Source organism: Branchiostoma floridae, chromosome 7 (assembly GCF_000003815.2).
Source record: "Branchiostoma floridae strain S238N-H82 chromosome 7, Bfl_VNyyK, whole genome shotgun sequence".
In the NCBI taxonomy this organism is placed as follows: Eukaryota; Metazoa; Chordata; class Leptocardii; order Amphioxiformes; family Branchiostomatidae; genus Branchiostoma; species Branchiostoma floridae.
The window spans coordinates 12869388-12889616 of NC_049985.1; the positions used below are offsets into that span (position 1 = coordinate 12869388).

Sequence of the window (20229 nt, forward strand, 5' to 3'; positions counted from 1 at the left end):
ATGCTTCTTCTTTCCTTTGGATGTCAGAAATAACTCATCAATTTACCCCAGTCCTTACAAGCCAAACAAACTCTTTGCTCCAAATTGATTGAAGATGGATAAGGTGAATGTTAGTGGGACAAAACTGAACACAGCCTGGGAGTTTTAGTGTGCAGGGGCACCACCAACCACAACACACCAGCACTGCAGCCCTACCTTCTAATAGCGGTGGTTCATCTTCAAAACTGTTGTGGCCTGTGAGTACAAAATGGGCGTGTGTGTGCTGTCTACAATCTTGTTTGTATGTATGGATGATGCATTCACCAATACAATTGCCTTCTATCCATCTACATAATCATTTAACGATCCTACTTCAGTTCTTGCATGGATTTCAATAAAACAATCTGCTCCAACTAAACACAGACAAAAAACATTCATCTGACCTAGTAATTCCTGTCTATTTCAATACATCCCTGGTTCTAAAAACATGACTGCACAAAGCTTTTCCTTTTAAACAATAAGTAGACAGAAGTAACACTAATTCTTAATTATCATACATGTAATTTGCTCTTGGCAAATTCTGCTGTAAATGTTCTTTCCAGATCACACAAAAAATTTCACCCATCTACAGCTGCCACAATCATCTAGCATACAAATGTACATGTCTCCTATATCTCTTACCCTTGTACAAATTTAGTTTTGCCCAGGGAGAGAGAGAGAGAGAGAGGGAGGGAGGGAGACGTACCTTCCAAAAGCGGTGGTTCGTCTTCAAAACTGTTGGGATCCCCTGGACCCATGGGTGAAGCCCCGTCTGTCTGTGTGTACCCTGCGTAGGACGAGGATGTGTCTGGAGTGAAGATGTTGGGTTGGGCAGGGTACCCTCCCTGCTGCTGTGAATAGTCATACCCACCAGCTGCATATTGACTGCAAAACATACCAAAAAAGCAGATTAAAGCTGAAAAATCATTGAATGTGCTATATGACAGTGATTACAGTTACTGTGAAACACGACCATAACAAAAGTAAAGAAACTTCTGTACCGTCATATACAATTCTAGTTCCATGTGGACCCCCAATTAGAGTGGAATAAAACTACAACCCTCAAATATAGAGATTTTATGACAGAATGCTATATATTTCTAAGACAAGAATGTGACCTGTTTTTTAAGAAAATACTATGTATGACCTGCACTGTTAGTACAGTGTTACCTCAGGTACCACCTTACTAATGTCCTCTGACCCAACTTGTCTCCCAAGGTAGTTCACAACTCCTGTATATGACCGGCCCCCATATAACACACACATACTTTGGTGTATACTGTTGCTGTCCCCCGTTGTCATACGCTACATACTGTTGTTGTCCGCCACCGTCATATCCTGCATTCTGGTTCTGGTCATCGTAACCCGCGTAGTTGGTCTGGAAGAAGCCCTGGTCAAACCCGTCAGGGCTCTGGCCATACCCTCCTGACATGGTGGTACTGGAACAATAAAGAAACCAACCTGAATATAATGCAGAACCTTGGTATCTCACTATACAAGGCAATGGTCCCATATCTGAGTTTTTTACCTGTACTTCCATCTAACAAGATTCTACCACATACAGAGCAGTCAAACATCTTCTCTGTAAGCACTATACTGTACTGATATCTGCAAAACTGCACATGCATCCAGCATTCTTTCAGCAGCGTGGCATCTACAACTGTTAACTATGAGTGACAAATTGTAGTAGTCAATAACAAGGCAACTGTTTTCTTTTAAACGTATGATGCTTTTACTCCATGACTGCAAAATTTATCATTCATTGGCAAAAAATCCAACCAAAAACCAAATCACACCACCAAAACTGGCTAAAAGACAAATTTCATGCTATCGGCATCTGGCATCACATGCACATGCAGTAATGAGACTGTTTAGCACTAGCACCTTTCTTACTATTTATATTTAAACTGAAGTCAACATCCTCAAACTCATTTCTTCTCATTCTCAAGACCTTGTCCAAGATGAAGTATTCTTCATACCAAGATTCATGTATCAGGATTTACTTAATTTCTTGGATCCTGGTATTAATGGTATAAATCTGGCTCCAAATGAGTTCAATCCCAATATCCCAAGTCCATCTTCTGCAGCAGATTGAATCAGAATTTAATAATCCCACGCTGTGAAGAATTCCAATTCACGTATCCTGGTATGAACTGGGCCCAAGTGTCAAGCACAATGTTTTTGTGAAACTCCTAAGTGATGTTGTATATATCAAGCAATCTTTATAGCATTCTGTGTGTTGAAGAGATCAGGCAGGCAGCAGCCAATCCAGCACCACCACCAGTGTGTTACAGAAGAAGCATGGCTACAAAACAGACAGTACAGACCTGGGTGGTTTCTGGCTTCCTTCAGGAAGCCCTGGGGAATTAGCTGGTGGTTGGGAAGTGTCTGGTAAAGGGGAAGTGTCGTGTATTGGTACTTCCATGTTTTCTTCTTTTCATACAAGGAAGGAACAACAGAGAAATCATACTCTAAGCAGAGGTTTGCCTCCAGCTGTTGTTGATGTTTTTTTCATGCTTCCTATTTCGTACAGTTTTCTTTACGTCTTGTGGCCAAGAAACTGGTACAAAATAGAAAGCCTACTGATGCCAATTTCAAAAACAGCCAAAGCCGAACCTCTGCTCAGAGAGTAGAGAAATCAATCCAGGACAAATCATGAAGGGCTATGTGCTGTGTGCTTGCCTCCCAATTTGACTTCATGTCAGCAAGGACATTTTATGATGTAAGCAAGGAAAATGCAGAAATGAGATGGTGAAGAAAAGTATGGTGATTCATGTTGGCTCAGGTATCTGTTTGTACACTGGTGTGGAAGAATCTGTGTCACAAGAATAATTTAGATGGATGCATTGGGCTCAATGAAATGGACTGAACTGAAATACAAAGACTGATTTTAAGCATACAAAATATTACAAGTACAAATCAAAAGTAACTAAGGAGGTCCACAAACAGGGCCTTTGTGCAAATATTCTGTTCCTTCAAATGTAAGTCACTGTAAGTACATTAGTTAACTTAACCTCCTTGGTAAAGTAAAATGGTTAAATCAAAATCTATTAACTGTCAAATATGGTTAAATATTTTGTTATGATTTCTGAGAAGCATGTCAATTCATCATAGTTCACAGGGTATCCATAATTTATTTGAAATACTCAACAGGCCAACGGGGATTCATGAGCATGACTGTTCTAACAGCATGGTTATCATAATCATTCAGTGAGTCACTTTTTTAGTGTTCCTTGAAAGCCAAAAAGTCTTTGGACATCAAGTCCCCCCCCCCCCCCCCAAATGCCCAGCTGGTTGGGGAGCAGCAAAAGGTTTTATTTCTTTGCAATGCAACGACTAAGTCATGTAATATCCGTACTCTATGCAAAGGTATCTAAGCTACAAACGTACCAACACTTATTGCAGACGACAACTCCTCCAGACAGCCGGAATTTCGCCCAATTTGGGAGAGGAAAACTTCGCTTCCTTGGAAGAAGATCAGAACCAACGTGGCATCTCGCTCCCTCTCGCGAGATTTCACTTAATTTACCCACAGTTCTATGCGATAATTGCAAGAAGGTTCCGGTTCGGAATTTCAAGTGACCAGATGACCAAATAGTCCCTAAGAATAAGACGCAAATCAGAGGTTGTCTCTATAGATTTGGCTCTAGATTTTCCGGCTATCGCTTTAGCAATGTATAATCTTTTATACATCTCCAAATGCTTGTTGTTCGTAGCGTTTTATGGTGTCGGAGATTTGATCGTGCGGCGAACACTTCCTGGTATTAGTGCGCGCGATAGCGGTAAAGCGTTTCGTCGCCTGATTACCCAGATCGTGCGTTCTATGTGCATTTTGGGTGTTTTAGCGCCATCGGAGCTCGCGGAAAACGTATCGGATAACTTTTTTTGCTTTTTACTCAGTATATAGAAGAAGTCTTGACCTTCATTGCCATATTAGTCATTATCCCAGGAAAACTCATTTTTACCGTGTAGCGACCTGTAAAAAATGGCCCAAAATTAGCAATTTCTGGGTGAAAATTGTATTTTACTGATGGTTTTTATCAAAAATAACATTTCTACAGAAAATGTCAAATGAGTCTGTCGGTCAGCGACAAGGCACCCTTTTCTATCGGAAACATTGAATTGTCCGAAAAACGATGTTTTGAGAAGCGCTAGTGCTTTTCTCAGAGACAGTCAAATCGGCCCCGAAACGTAGAAAAAACTCCGAACCGGAACCAGAAAAATGTCGGGAATGGAGGTAAGGAGTCCCTTCTAAAATGTTATTTTTCTGCACCCTGTGATTTCATAAGAAGATTTAAGTACCTGTCTTTAGTAGATAAGAATATATAGATACGATTGAATGGTTGGTATACTCGGTAACCGTACGTTTTTCAGTGCTACGGAGTAGTGAAAGTGAGATAACGGTCCCACACACTTTATCAACAACAAGTCGAACGCCAGACGCGACCAGATTTATCATGACAGGCTGATTTGAATAATGTCTTCCACATCTGGAACTTCAGTCCGGTTTTCAGTTCGGGCGTTTGATAAGAAATTATGACACGCGGAACTTTGTGAAAAATATGTATATCTGAATTTCCAAATATGTCGTTGAATATAACACTTCACGTGTAAACAAGGGAATTCCAGTGTCCAGTGGACTCCAGTGAACATGACAGATGATAGCGTTAATTAGAACTGACAAGTATGCTCGTAGAAAGTGCCAAGGGGCCTTACGTGTTCTGCTAATTTAGACATGAAGACTCTGGCAAGAGCCTCTTAATGTAGAAAGATGCAGAAATTTTTTTGGCTTTAAGTGCTATGGGTGACTGACCCATTCTTTGTGACCAGTATTTAGATGCATTTACTGATTTAGATGCACTCAGATTTTGTGATAAAATGGCTGTTAGTGTTTCTAACTTTCTATTAAACTTTAAAGGTAAGATTTGTGATAATTTGAATTGGCCCTACTGCTTCTTTAAAAAAAATCTATTTTGATGAGCATCAAAAGTAGAAGTGGGTGGCCTGTTTAATTTTGGATAATGATCATGTGGTGTCATTGCCAGCTCAGCTGTCATATCACTCTTTCTAAGAGTATTCTACAATAGGTTCATTTTCCTTACATCATGTGTGGTAGCCTTTAGCACAATCTCTCGCTGGTTGGGGTTAATGACCCCTAGGTGGTGGCAACTGTAAGGCCGGCTGCTAGGGCTGCTAGAGTTGATGTGGAAATGCTAGATGATGATGATGATAATGATGATGAAGGGGAACCCAGTACCACTAAGGAGTATGTTGCAATGTTATGTTACAAATGCAGTCTTTTTTCATCAGCTGTCAAAAATTTGACTTTGTAATGTGACTTCCACTAGTCTGTTGCACTATGTTAGTATTCAGTGCAGTGCTGTCTCCAGGACCCGTCCCTCCGTCCCTGGACGGAAATTTACTCGTCGGGACGGAAAAAAAATTCACCCATTCCGTCCCAAAAAATCTTAGTATTATGACATAAAAATGCAGTTTTGTTAGCTTAAAAAGGCAGGTTCAATAACTAAAATAGGCTTCCGACTTCAAATTTAATCGACTTTTCCTTCACCACGCCTCCACTTTCCAAGCCGCGAAATAAACATTGTCTCATGCGGCCCCGACATACGGAGATGTGTGGAAATCAGAGATCGGCAAAACGTGCTATTCCCGTGGCGCAAGAGAAGGCGGGGCTGCAGCGTTATCTTACCTAACCACTGCTTTATTTTGCAATGCCGATTGGAATCATCCGGCCCTTATACGATTTAAAATCAACATTAACGGGAAACTGCAATTCATTATGAACCGGACACGGCAGTTTAGAAATTATCTTTCTCTCTCGGCCGTCGTGTGTGTGTCGGACCGCGGAGGCCTCAGTAAACCGTCACACTGGTGATTTTCATAGTTCTACAAGACTACAACCATCGTGCAAACTGTAAACAGACCATATTCTCACCGTCTACGTCTACGATGTGACAAAGCCAGGGCCGATTCTTGCGAAATGTATCTTCAAAAGCACGTTTGTGCTTGGATTTGGGACCTAGTTCGCAGCGCCGTGTTCGTAAAGTTCCGCGCTTCTTCGTGATTGACATGGTGTTACCGCTTTGTCCGCGCCGCTGCTGGCTGTGATTGGTGGAAAGTTGATTGGATTTGTGGAATTATGACGCACACCCTGTCACAGGCGCTATATCAAAAGGCTGCCGCCAATGCTGCTACCATGGTAACAACACGTCCAGTCGCATTTTCCAACTCGCTGCTATTACAGCTTACATACATATTTTTCGGCGGTATGTAACGCTGTTTTCACGGGGAAATGTCGGGAATCAAACTTGTATATATTTTTTTGCCGACCTTCCACTAAAATTATACGGAAGTTGCCCGCCGAAAAATGTAAGTAGGAGACTATTTTCACGGTCAGCCCGCTTCTTTTGACGGTTGACTGCCGACCCCATCGACATGCCCCCGCGTAGGTTGCCCCTTACGGAAAGTCTAGCCGTGAGAACTATCTTTGTTCTGCGTAGTTTAATTGGGTTGAATTTTGGAATTCGGATTGACATTTATTTTATATCAGAAAATAACTATCGGGAGACTGTTTCATCATGTAAATCACAGTATTCTTACCCAGCGCTATGAACATGATCGCTGTTGGCAATTTTTCTCCGATATTTGCAAATCTGTACCCTTTGGACGGTACTGGACGATGAGCAGTAAGGTGATAATTTTGTCGAGAAATGCACATTTCTTGATGGTTAAAGAAACAACAACACAACACCAGCAAAATGAAGAGTTATTAAGCAAAATATAGTATAGTAACTTAACTGATCATGAGCAATCAGTACAAGACAAAATATGTGAAGTAAACTTCCTTTAAGTTTTAATACGATCTTACAAGCTGAAATGCGTCAATGGACCTTGGCCAATAATGCCAACACCAGTGGCGTTATCCAGCCCCCGAACTATCCACAAATCATCTACAAATACGTGAAAATGACGACGAACAAGTATCATGAGTGTAATTTCAGAGTGTAAACGTAAGTAACACAGCTTATTATACATATAACAAACAAAATATTTCGTCAGCGAAATGCCCGACCAAGTGGCGGGGCAGTCGGAACAAAGCTTATTGTTTCGAGATCGTGGGGTGTCGGTAGTCCTACTTTGTGGAATGAAATTTTGCCTCTGAAAATACGTAAAATAGCGTTTTAGAGGGTTTGATTTTAAAATTTTCCCGGGGGAGCATGCCCCCGGACCCCCCTAGTTTGGCGAGCGCCTGCGGCGCTCGCGTCGGGCCTTCGGCCCGAACGCTCCAACCAAAAGTATTAGGGACGGAAATAAATTTCAAGCTGGAGACAGCACTGATTCAGTGTTTGTATGATTTGTAAACTCAAACTTAATGTGCAAATTAGTGACCAAAGTTGTTCCTCTGTTCCCTGACCCTAGTCTGATGGTGGCAGTTTCCACAGAGGCGGGGGCAGCCGACTTTCCATGCGGCAGAAGTCCATGGAGCGCAAACGTGTGAACAAGGAGCACAACAGCAACTTCAGGGCGGGGTACGTCCCCATAGATGAGGACAGACTACACAAGACTGGCATCAGGGGCAGGAAACTGACTCTGGGGATCATCCTTATTGTCATCCTCTTCATCCTGGTTGTCATCAACTTTATTGTGAGTAATCGTCTTTCCATTTACATTGTACTTTACAAAGTGCAGACACTGACAGATCATAGACTAAGTATTGTTTAGACCTTGCTCATAGTCATATGTTCATGTTGTATTTCTATTTATCAGTGAGAAAACAAAAACGAGATAACCAAAAGTTTTCTTATTTTCAGCTGACCGTCCTGCTCCTCCATGTCCTGGTGATTGACCACAATGGCATGGAGACCCTGGACTTCATGGACGACGGGACCCTCAGGTTCAAGTACGGAGGGGACATGGGCAACGTCAGGCCACTGGACAGTAAGATGGGCGGCTTTGGAAACCAGGACTTTGAACTCACAGGAGACAACCAACCAGTAAGTATCGACTTACAGGCATGTCACAATGTGTTGAAGGAAGAAATGAACCATCTACATTGTTTTGTATGATTCTCCATAATGAGTGTTAAATGTAAATGTTGTTGTATGCAAAAGATTCCATGGGTTTACTTTTGAGGAAAGTTAAAGAACAATATTAAAATGCACGGAAAGTGGATACAGAAAACTACTATCATTAGTATCAAGCAGTCTAAAGAACATTGCATATTACTGTACATTCTTTCCAGTCCAACCTGGTAACAGGTAATGACTTGCACATGGTACCGTCTGTCTTCTGTAGGTCGTGGCTCAGAACAGGATCACAGATCAGATCAGAGGTGGTTCAGGTAGGTTTAATGATGTATTGATTCTGTCTAACAGAACAATAGTTGTTTGTACCTTACAGTGGTAACTTCAGAATCAATACTTATGGACATTTCTAATGGCGTTTTAATTCATGAATACCAATATTTCCACTAATCAAAGTCATTATTTCTGTGTCTGTGTAGTTCAAGTGGAACCAGGCAAGACTACCATCAAAGGAGATCATGGTCTTGACATTGTTGACCCAAAGACCAATCAGACCATCTTCACTACTGACTATGACAGTAAGGAGTTCAAGATGCCAGATGGGGTGGACAATCTGAATGTCAGAAAGGCACAGACATTTAGGGTAAGATAAAGGATGGGAATTTACCGTGCTACTTCAGCATCCTGTGAGGTTTTTGCAGATTTAATTTGATCATGTTTCAGAAATGCCTCTTGACAGGGCAACACATGTATATTATTCAATCACACCACACTGCATACATCATCATATATTGTTTATACATTGTACCACACTACATTCAGAGAGCATAAACCTCCTCATGGCAGCACAGCTGTGCATCATACTCAGTATTTTAATTTTATATGCTTGAAATCTGCACTTTGACAGGAGATTGTTGTGAGAATGCTCATATTTAGGCCAGTGCCTATCCATGGAACGTCATCAATCTTTTGTAATTTGGCCTATTCCCCCCACTACATTTCTTTAATGTAACATTTTGTGAACAGCATGTAGATAATAGATATGAAGATATGATTACTTACACATGCTGTCTACATGTGGTTGCAGGTGGCCAGTCCACTCAACAGTGACCTACGTGTCAGCACAGCAAGGAACGCTATCTTCCGAGGCAACGAAGGGGTCAACATCCTTGGCAGGGCAGTCAACTTCAACTTCAGAGATGATTTGATGCTTCAAACCCTTCGAGTAAGGACTCCATTTTTTTTAATGCTGTTAATCACTCGTTCTTGTTGAAATGTGCAAACCTACTGATTGTTTGGAAAATTGCCCTTTTAACCATTGCCAAAACATTGCAAATTATTATTTTATACCCATTACAGGGCAGGTTCTTTGGAAATGATTTACAGTATTGGCTACAATAATGTATTGGCTACAATAAGACGTCATACCTAGGGACATTTTAAAAGTGGGCAGCTTTTTTACACCAGGTCAGATAGATAATGAAGAACGCATCAGACAATGGTAACGTTTCTTACAGTCACTTTTTATGGTTTGTATTACATTTTCATTATTACTGTCTGATGCTAGATTCTTAAATTTGACATAACCACATGATGTCTTTATTATCTTCTCTTCACAGAATGAATCTGTTGTAAGAGGCAATGCCTTTGTGCAAGCCGGCGGGGGACTCTATATCAACAACACACGACTGCCACGTAGCAGTCCCGATCCATTGTCAGTTATCGACCGAGGCACCACCACCTACAAGATATGTGTGTGCACGCCGTCCGGAAAACTTTTCCGTGTCCCTATAACAAGGCCAGGCCAGGGCTGCCACACTGTCAATGAAAACATAAACCCTTGCCTGTAGTTTGTAATTGCCAAAAAATCTGTTTTTAAAAAGGTGCTGTAGCAGAGGAGCTGAAAAGTGGAAGTACAAAAGGTGCCTTGGAATCATGTTGTTATAATCGTAGTGATGTGCAAAGTACTTCACCAGCACTGCTGATAATACAGGAAAACAGTCAAGGAAAAACTGAGTGCCAGTGCAGTAACATTTTACAAATCAAAAGAACTAATCGAATGATTTTACAAGTGCCAATTTTACTTGACTGACACATATATTTTGTTTCAGTATTGGAGTAGGACACCCCTTTAGTATATGCATTATGATATTGTGCTAGTTTTATTGTCATTATCGGTTTTCTTTTATTCTGAATAGAGTTCTGGGTAGCATTTTGGTACAGATTTGCTACAGGATGTGAAAACAAGTAATGAAATTAGTTTAACTTCATTGTTTAACTGTCTATTACTTCATTATCCACATAACAAATGATATGGCTACATTTCCTTGATAAATGTAGTGATTGTAGGGGTGAATTAATGTTGTATTTAAACTTTTGGTGATAATTAACATCAAGCTGAGTAGCTTCAACAGAAGCAGTTTAAAATTTGGTGCCAAATTCGCTTGTAGGCACAAGCTAAGCTAAGATTCAAGTTAAAGACTACAACAACAACAATTTCTAAATGTCAAGCAAATTCATGGCAACAAGGACTACTTACTAGTACCTAACAGCGCACATTCGCCGCACAACAATATGGCTTTTTTCCTCCTTCTTAGTTGCACAGACATTTGTAGAAAAGATATACAATAATACATGTACATCTATTTTATTGCATTATTTTGTATGTAACTGTACTTTTGTAACCAATAAATGCTGTTTGGCATTATTTTACTTTTGTTGCTTTGTCTTTATATGAGTCCGTAACTTTTGTGAACTAAAGAAATGTCTGCCATTATAACCGTATAATGAGTACAGCAACTTGTCCAATTTTATTTTACTTGTGGGCAAGTAAATACATGTATGTTGTAATTCATGGACTGCATTACAAATTTCTCAAATATGTTTTTCATTTGTTGTGGCTTCATTATGGGAAAGTTGAGTCTTTCATGAAAACACCTCATATAGTGTCAAAAGTATGTTTTATGTGTTCAAATACAATTCAATCTCTACAACTGGATAAAAACGGATATTTACTTCCGGACGTTTCGAGTGACATCCATCACTCTTCTTCAGCATAAAAGGAATGAACTAGTCAGAACAATTCAATACCAGTACAGCTAACTAGAAAAACTGGTTTAACCACTAAATCGTTAGGATCATATGCAAAGGGTTACACAAAGGGTTGATTGTATTGTATTTGAACATTGCTTACTTGGATGTCTAACCTTCATAAACGTATGTTTTATGTGATTGCAAATAGATCATTGTTGTAAGAAAAATGCACTGTTTACTTCACCAAGACCTGTGACAGGCAGTATTGTCTAAAAGGTGGTAGGATACAATAAGGGAAGAATATGTCAGACAACTGAAAAGTGAGCAGCTGAGGTAGATTCATCTGAAGGGAGAGCAGACAAGAAATTCTCTCCCTGGGTGGATGGTTCCCCATTGTCATGGTAAGTACACCAGGATTTTGGTGAACCAACCTGAAGAAATTGACCAATCTAATTGCCCCGCCCAATTCAAAACAAAAATCAAAAGGGAAAATTGCAGCCACTGGTTGAAATTTTATGCAATCACTGAATAGCTTATATGTAAGGATCTGCAAAAATTATTTATTTTGTAAATCTGGATGATGATAATATTGCTTTGATGGTTATAAAGTGAATTGGGAAAAAAGCACTTCTTACCAAATGTAGTTCTATAAGACATGGTTCCGATGATACATTTCTACAAAGACACTTCCTGAAGTCCACAAAGGGTAATGAAGTTCCCCATAAATCATTTAATTGATTCCAACACAAAGGTAATGTAGGGACTTACCCCTAAATTTTCGGTCGATCTCCGTCGACCTTGTCCACAGAATGACCCTTTCTCACTCCAGCAGTGATGTCAGGAAGACACCACTTTTGCAGGAATGAAAGTTTTCTTTGTGTTGGAATGAAGGTTTAGCAATTCTCTATAACTTTAATGTATCTACCAACACAGATGAACTTTCATGCTAAATTCCCCATAAATGTTAAACGGGTACTGTCACGCAAGTTTCGGTCAATGACTGATGTTCAAGTCTATCTAAACCTATTATATAGCTGCAGAGTCTTTTTTCTTCTGTCTGCATATTGTATTGTATTATATAACAAATGGACAGCTGGAGTTGTTATAGTTATAGGTTTGGTTGCCAGGCTAGTTAAAATTCCTTTACATGTATGCAAATCAGTGCAGTACATGTGCTACAGGTGCAGCACCTGATTCTGATGAAGAAAAATTGTTTAATTTTGGTGATTATCACTTTTAAAATAGTAATTCATAATTAGACTCATAGTACACCTCAAATGTTCATAGTTGCAAAAGATTTAAAACACAAGTTAAAGTCTTAAAGAGGTGAGGTCATGAAATCATATCAGCCAAAAACAAAATTAATTTTAGTGTTTCCAGTGTTTCTTTGACCAAGGAGGTTAAAAATCACTCTTTTTTTAACCTCCTTGCTTTGACAAATAAGAATTCAGAGGCAAGGACGGTAGGCGGTACTTGAACACCACTGTTACAATACTCTAGTAACCTTGTCAAATGTAGAATTATTTCTCTTCAACTAATTATATTAATTACATGGCTTCTCAATCTTCCAACTAGCAAGGTGCATGGCAGTTGTCTTCTGTTGTCTTCAAGGTTGTTTATAACAAAAGAAGAATTCCATCTATTGTCCAGTGCACATGTAAGACCCACGCCACCAAGCCTCATTAATTCACCAGCTGATCGGCCCCGCCTGACCAGCTGACTAGAATAGCGCGCTGTGATTGGTCGATGCAGCGCGTCGCGGGTTACTTGAACCCCTGAAACAGGAGGTCGGTTAGCAGAAGCGGCATCAGAAGACGCTACCATCTCGACTTCAAACGCTTCTCGCTCGTTGTTCTCAGTTATTCCAGTGCATTTCAGTTCATTTTTGTCTCCGAGGTAGATGTGAGTTTTTCTCGTGGTTACAGAATTATTTGTTCGGCAAATTTGTTCTTTCGTGCCGAGATTTGGAGGGAACGCCAGCCGTTGGTCCACAGCTACACTCCAGTTTTCATTCGAAACTTGCAAGCTACTCTCACCATGTCACAGGCACTCGGTAGCTTTTCAACCACGCTAGGAGAGGAAAACAGACAAGCCAACGCCAGGAGATTGAAGAGGGAGGACAACCAGAGCCGGCCCATCGCTCCCCAGGCCACGAAACGTGTGGCTCTCGGAGTTCTCAACCAAAATGCCAGCAAGCAACGAGTCCAACCGCACCGCGCTGCAAAACAGGTCAGCCATCTTGAAAATATTTCAAATTTTCCTCTCAGACTACTTAACAACTTCAGCTATTAGCCCCTTTTGTGAATCACGTAAAATTCCTATAACATAGCCCTGTTTAGTTTGTATGCATTTCTTAACGTTGTTTATTATATAATTTCCCAGAGCTGCGGCCCTCTATCGACTTCTGGGTGCGGCCAGATCGGGAGCGTCGGTTGCGGCCAGGCGGGAAAGCCCACCTCTGGGTTCTTTGTGCCGCCCGGCGCTTCTACTCAGTTCTCCATCCATGTCGACCAACATGCAGATAGGGAAAGATCCAAAGAACCTCAGGTTTCCTCCACAGTCACAACACTTGGCACTGAAAGGAACAGACAAGCCATCAACATCTATGGCCGTACGGAAGAAATTATCGATAGCAGCACAGGTAAACAACTCCCCCGGCCTTTGTTGTCATAAGCTCGCATTTCAGAAATTTAAAAAAATCCGTTTGCCTAGTTATAAAATTGACCTTGCTTTGTGTGATTTAAATCTATTAGATATTCTTTCATGTGTATGAAATAACATTACTATTTTTAAATGCATTTTATGATAATAAAAGAAATGCCCGCGGGCAAATTTGAAAATTTGTAACATCCGTGACAGAATTTGGAATGTTTTTTGCCACACCTCCTTTGTCAGGTTTCTCAAGTGGCACCGGTTTAAAGTTTCAGTTTATATTTTCCGTTTCAAATTGTTCAGGAAAGGAAACCATACTGCCGTTTTCTTTTCGACCGTTAAACGCCAATCACATGAAAAATCGTTTCGCAGCTGTCGTTTTCAATCAATTTCAAACACATGTAAATTTCCCTTCGATTCAATTACCTTATCAATTTTACCTGGTTCAACCCGCCGCACGTAGCATTTTCATGCAAATCAACCAAGCTCAGACTACGGAAACTATATAGCAAATGTTTTTGTTTCTACCCGAACAGCTTGTTTACTTTGGCTTTTTATCACTTTGCTATCAAATAGCTATTCATATTCTGGGATAATCTTGTCATACTTGCATGTTTAGGCATGTTTTCTGTCATAGGTTGTTTTTATTTGTACCAAAACATATTTTGCCTGGTATCCTGATAAAACCTGTGCAAACTTGTAGAAACTTGCCACAACTTATATATAAAGTGAAATTGTAGAGCTCGGTATCATTTGCGATTTCTCAAGCTTTGTGGAACAAGTCGTGGGAAAATGGCTCCAAGAGCACTTCTGGTGGAATCGGCTATTGAGGAATTTTCTGCCCTGTGGAAAGTTGAACAACTTCTGGCAACAGTAGGACTAAGTAAGTCCACTAATAACAAATGATTGTGATTATCCAGAGCGTGAACTTGTTCAGATATGTTTGCTTATCTTGATGTAGTAGAAGTCGATAAAATGAATATTGTTCAAATGATTTTTTTTCTCCTCCAGATTCTCCTATGGTGCTAGACACCTCATTGGACTCCTCCGATGACAACCAGTCAGTGATAGAGGACATCGATGCCCGTGGAGACAGTGTGTTGGAGGTTGCTGAATATGCAACAGAAATCTTTCAGTATCTCCGGGAAGCTGAGGTACTTATCTGAAATCTTAGTTGTTTAAAATGGCTTGTCCCATATGCGCATTTCATTCATTTTACATTTTGTATGTCCATAATGTATTTGGTTGTAATGCCTTTGGAAAAGGGAGATGTTGTGCAGTTTTTGCTGTATTAAAACCTCAACGTAGTACGAGGAACAAAATATCACCCAAGATACAGTATTTTGCATTTAGGCCATTTGGGACGTGTTGTAACTTGCTTTCTGCTTCCCCAGCTAAGGCATAGACCCAAGCCAGGCTACATGAAGAAGCAGCCTGACATCACCAACTCCATGCGGTGTATCCTGGTGGACTGGTTGGTCGAGGTCGCAGAGGAGTACAAGCTGCACAACGAGACATTGTACCTGGCCGTGTCGTACATCGACCGCTTCCTGTCTTCCATGTCCGTCCTGCGCAGCAAGCTGCAACTGGTCGGGACGGCAGCCATGTTCCTGGCATCGTAAGTTCAGCTATACCACTCAAGTTGCCACACTGATTCTTTTCACTGTGCAACACACAGCTTCATTGTTGCTCTTTGCTATCCATGATTCTTGTATTCCTACTTACCTCTCTTGTACCAACAGGAAGTATGAAGAGATCTACCCTCCAGATGTTGGGGAGTTTGTGTACATCACAGATGACACCTACACAAAAAAGCAGGTAAGCACAAAGATGCACTTGTATTTACTTAAACCAAGATTTGTCAACCTCAATAGACCAACATGTTATGTAGGTTTATTGATTCATTGACAACAACATTTTTCCATGGCAACAGGTTCTGAGGATGGAGCACCTGATTCTGAAGGTCCTGTCATTTGATGTTGCTGTGCCAACCATCAACTGTTTCCAGAAGAGATTCCTGCAGGCTGCCAAGGTCAACTCCAAGACAGAAAGCCTGGCCATGGTGAGTTCATTTGGAGATCAATGGCATTGAATTGATTGTGAAAGGTGTTTTCTATTCAATCCTGTTGCATTTGTTATCTTAGACTGTGTAGCAATCATGATTACATATTGTTCAACCCTATTTTGGCATCATTCCAAGTAGGAATCTGACATTACAAGTAGTTTATTGTATCTTTCCTTCCTACAGTACCTGGCAGAGCTGACTCTGCAGGAGGGGGAGACATTCCTGAAGTACGTCCCCTCCACCATAGCTGCTGCTTCACTCTGCCTGGCACAGCACACGCTCAACATGCAGCCATGGGTATGCTCTTGTACATTTCACAATAGCTGTGGTTTTAAACTTTGGCTTGATAGCAGCATTTTGTATCATAGGCCAGAACTGAAGTCTTGTATGGACAATAATATTAGCAGTAGCTTGATTGCACTGATTGTTACTTCCCCTCCCTCCCCAGACGCCGACCTTGATGCACTACTCTGGGTACACGCTGGCTGACCTCCTCCCGTGTGTGCAGGACATGCACCGTAGTTTCCAGGCTGCTCCATCGTCACAGCAGCAAGCAGTCAGGGAGAAGTACAGGAGTCCCAAGTAAGTACCAAGATATTCTGGATTGCCTATGCATTCTATTCCCTTCTTAGAAGGGAGGACTACTCCAATATTGTAGTAACAGTATGCAGTTTAAGTTTTTGTACACAAGTCTAAATGTTCAGTTACCTTTTCAGTGCAAAAGCACCCTCTGACAGAATCATAGGTAATTGCATGTTTGACTAAGGAAATCCTTTTTTCCACTTTCAGATACCACGGTGTCTCTACAATCCTCGCACCAGCAACCATTCCTACGGCATAACTATGTGCAATGCATGGTGAAATAAGTGTTGTACATTTTGTGTAAAGACAAAGATTCCTATACCCTTTTAAGAACATAACCTGCTCGACCCTAAAATTTCGACAAACTTGTTCGCTGAATGGAGACTAGAGAGCATTTTAGAAATGATCACTGAGGATGCAAATTGCAAGTTTATTTTTAGTATGTGTATGCCAATAAAATGTTTTTAACCAAATGATTTTAAGTTTTTAGTGTTTTATGATAGCATTTAGTTTTTGTATTGAGTGCAATTGCGATAATCCAGGTTCAACAAACTTTTCGGTCACTGCCACTGAAAATTTCCTTTCCAAACGTATTAGAAACTTCAGTAACGTTTTAACTTTTTGCCAAGGAATCTGTTAGATACAGACATTACCTAGGCAATATAGCATTCAATCAATATTGTACTTGAAAGAGTCAAATGTATATACTTCAGTCTCAGATTCCCTGTTTTACATTGTGTAAGGAAAATGGTGGTTGGTATGCACATTCTCTGGGAATCTTTGACATGAATGTAAGAGTGGAATGAACATTGTGGCAGTGTTGCCAGCTGAATCATTGACCTTGCTATGGTTACCACTGGCTGTGTCTTGTGTTAGCTTTCTTCCTGTCCTTTTGTGAAATAAAGATGAATTCTGTTGTCAGTACAGGGTGCAGCCATTGGTCAGCATTGCAAGGACATATGCTTAGTTCTCCCTGTAAGGGGACAGACATGTTAGGGAGGGATGGCATGTTAGAACCTGTTCTAGATGAAGTGTCTGCTTTGTTACACTTACAGACAATTCATGGTAACATCACAAAGTTACCACAGGTGTTCTAACATATCTGTTAAACTACAACAGCCTACAACACTGATACTTAAGTTGCCGAAGACCTTTCAATAGGGTAATGTCACCAGAAACCCTTGTTGCTATTTTTACAATGCCTGTAGGTCAACCAGTTGTTTTAAAGGCATAGTCCACCAGTCCTTGCATGTCTGAAATACTAAGCCATCCCACATTTGTCAAGGTGAAACTTGTATATCTGTATATAATACCTGGTATACCATGCTTTTGCTCATTGTACTCAGCAAACCATTTCTGCACTGTATCATTTGTTTTATGATGTTGTAATGTTACCATGTACATTTGTAACTTAGTTTTTTTAATTAAAGTTTTTATTAACACTACTTGTGTTTTAAAGTGTTTCTCTGTTGAAGGTACATAAGAATGCTAAACTCAAACCATATCCATATCCAAGTCGTTAAAATAACCTTTAAACTGACCTATTTTTGTACTTAAAACATACTGCTAGTAGATAATTATATGCATTCATCTGAGTAATTTTGTCACAGGAACTTTATGCAGATTTTTGTATCTGTGATTAACAATACATTAGTGTCAACAAGTCTAAAGCTTAAGGCAAGCACTGACATAGACACATAAAATGCAGCTTATAAATAATTTTTCCAATCTGGCACCTTGCCATGTCTAGGCTTTGTTATCAGCAATGGACATAACTCAGCAATCGGCTTAAAACATCTTTTTCAGAGCTTTGAATAAGACAATTCATCAAGTTGTGCTCAAGCTCTTCAAAGGTAAAGGGAAGGGTTGAAATTCCCAAATCCAACTCAGATCAATGGTAATCTGGCTGGGGCCTTGGTACCAGTATCCTGCAACCTAGCGATTACTAGTCAAAGCAAAATGAAACACTGGTTAGTTTGGTTGAATATTGATTTGTTCTGTGATCAATTCAATAGGTTTATCATATGGTGGATAATTACATATCAAAGCTAACATGCACAGTAAAATGTCATTCTCTTCTGAGGATATCAAATGCTTACACAAATTGTAGTTGCAAGTCTTTACTACATGCTAGCCTTCAAAGTTGATTTGCAAGATGAGGGCACAAGACATTAGCGGTTTGAACTGCTTCCGGCCAGGGGAATTATCAAAAATGGGCTATACTTACCATCTGCATTAACTCATATCCTTTACACATAAATATACATGTAATATCACAGAAATCTTAAGTAAAACGCGAAAGATTTGTTCGTCTAGAAGGGAAAGCATTTAATTTGATAGCAAGAACGCAAATGTTTTGCAACATACATGTTCAATAACATACAAACGTATGTCAAATACACTTCAATACTTTTCTGCTTGTGGGCAGATGATTGCACCAATAAAACAACTGTCAAATAAAGATGATTAATAAGTATTCATATGATAATAGTATGCAGTATTATATGAATATACTATTTTGTAAGAAGTAATAACTCTCCATCTCCATGGCTACATTGTCCCCCCAATGACCTGGAGGTCAAGGGACTAGGTAGGTAGGTAATTGCGAGTATTTCTCAACAGCATCTTATAACGGATACATTTGCTGTGTTTATAAGATAGAATTGAAAGTATGGTCTGTCTAAACTGCTTGGTGCTGCTGACAATGTCATCACACCGTCGAAGGCAGGTTGAGCGTAGAACTGACCTCTAGCGATATCTTTGGAAACGCCAATATTTCTTATACTAGATCAATGCACTATCCTTGTACTAGATCAATACACATTTCCCACCCAGCGTTAGCGTTATTGTATCATTGTTCACCTGGCTTTACATGGTGTCGAAGTCAACGCCATATTTCGGTTGCCGTTTTTTAATACTGTTCGCCATACATTTGTATTTAGATGAGGCTCAATGCTTAGCATAAATCATTAAAACAAGTACATGTATTTGTGAACGAGTTGCAGACCATTCTAAAAGTTCAAAGTGAGGAACCGGTTCGGGGAACCAACCCCATTTTCTACTGTACTGGTACAGCAACATTGCGCCGCCTACTTGAACTTGCCATTAACCGCACTCACTCACGCTGTCGAGTATTTTGTTGGTTGAAAGTCATCATCGACGAGCTGTACATGTATGTGACAAAGTGCCGTTACTTGAACACTCCGGAGCCGCCTTCATGAACTTACCTCTACCACATCCATTAACTTAAGAGTGTGGAGTATTTCGTCAGCTGAAAGTCGTGACCAGGTGTAAATATTAGCCTCCTTCGGAGACTTTGGGAGCGGTGGTCTTTATTTTTTTGGGAACGCTGATTCGCGATATTCGTCATGAAAGTTCTCTGTGCGGGAAAGGTGCTGACTGGAAGGAGGGATAACTCCTTCTCCCGACCACCTCCCTTCCCGGCATAGAGAACCTTAGTCCATAATGAAAATCATAGAAACACAACATTCTTCCAAAACGCGAGTCAATTTCTTGAGTCTCCAATTCGTATTCTCTGTGTGGTAATGGAGGGTGGCTGGGTTTGCAAAGAAACAGTTGGAATGTTTATACATGTACTGTGTATACAACACAATTCTCTAGAAGAGCGGAGTTCTAAGACATCAGTGATATACTGTACATTTTACGACAAAGCCTTGTCTTTATTTGGTCAATGGTTTACGATATTAGGCTGACGAAAAAGAAACGGACATATGTTGCATCATAAATATGACCCCCTTTTAAAGAGGACTTTAATATTGGTCTAACATGATGATTTTCATCTAATCTATACGAGTTAACGATGCTTTTTTCAAGTCT

At 40.2% G+C, this 20229-nt stretch overlaps 3 protein-coding genes across 3 annotated transcripts; 2 read left to right on the plus strand and 1 right to left on the minus strand.

Moving 5' to 3' along the window:
- Positions 1 to 6: 6 nt before the first annotated feature.
- On the minus strand, positions 7 to 3538 carry LOC118419303 (RNA-binding protein FUS-like). The gene is made up of 5 exons (XM_035825662.1): positions 3409 to 3538; positions 2346 to 2406; positions 1287 to 1457; positions 725 to 903; positions 7 to 234 (listed from the first exon to the last, which is right to left on the minus strand). The coding sequence occupies exons 3-5, from the start codon at positions 1448 to 1450 to the stop codon at positions 38 to 40; spliced, it is 540 nt and encodes a 179-aa protein (XP_035681555.1). The 5' UTR covers positions 1451 to 1457; positions 2346 to 2406; positions 3409 to 3538; the 3' UTR covers positions 7 to 37.
- Positions 3431 to 10772, plus strand: LOC118419302 (beta-sarcoglycan-like). Its single transcript, XM_035825661.1, has 8 exons — positions 3431 to 3571; positions 4235 to 4255; positions 7456 to 7680; positions 7848 to 8030; positions 8332 to 8377; positions 8540 to 8703; positions 9148 to 9285; positions 9680 to 10772. The coding sequence occupies exons 2-8, from the start codon at positions 4241 to 4243 to the stop codon at positions 9908 to 9910; spliced, it is 1002 nt and encodes a 333-aa protein (XP_035681554.1). The 5' UTR covers positions 3431 to 3571; positions 4235 to 4240; the 3' UTR covers positions 9911 to 10772.
- A 2100-nt stretch (positions 10773 to 12872) lies between these two features.
- On the plus strand, positions 12873 to 17837 carry LOC118419781 (cyclin-A2-like). Its single transcript, XM_035826374.1, has 9 exons — positions 12873 to 13322; positions 13476 to 13734; positions 14757 to 14899; positions 15140 to 15363; positions 15488 to 15563; positions 15679 to 15807; positions 15994 to 16107; positions 16259 to 16392; positions 16600 to 17837. The coding sequence occupies exons 1-9, from the start codon at positions 13131 to 13133 to the stop codon at positions 16649 to 16651; spliced, it is 1323 nt and encodes a 440-aa protein (XP_035682267.1). The 5' UTR covers positions 12873 to 13130; the 3' UTR covers positions 16652 to 17837.
- The last annotated feature ends 2392 nt before the right edge of the window (positions 17838 to 20229 follow it).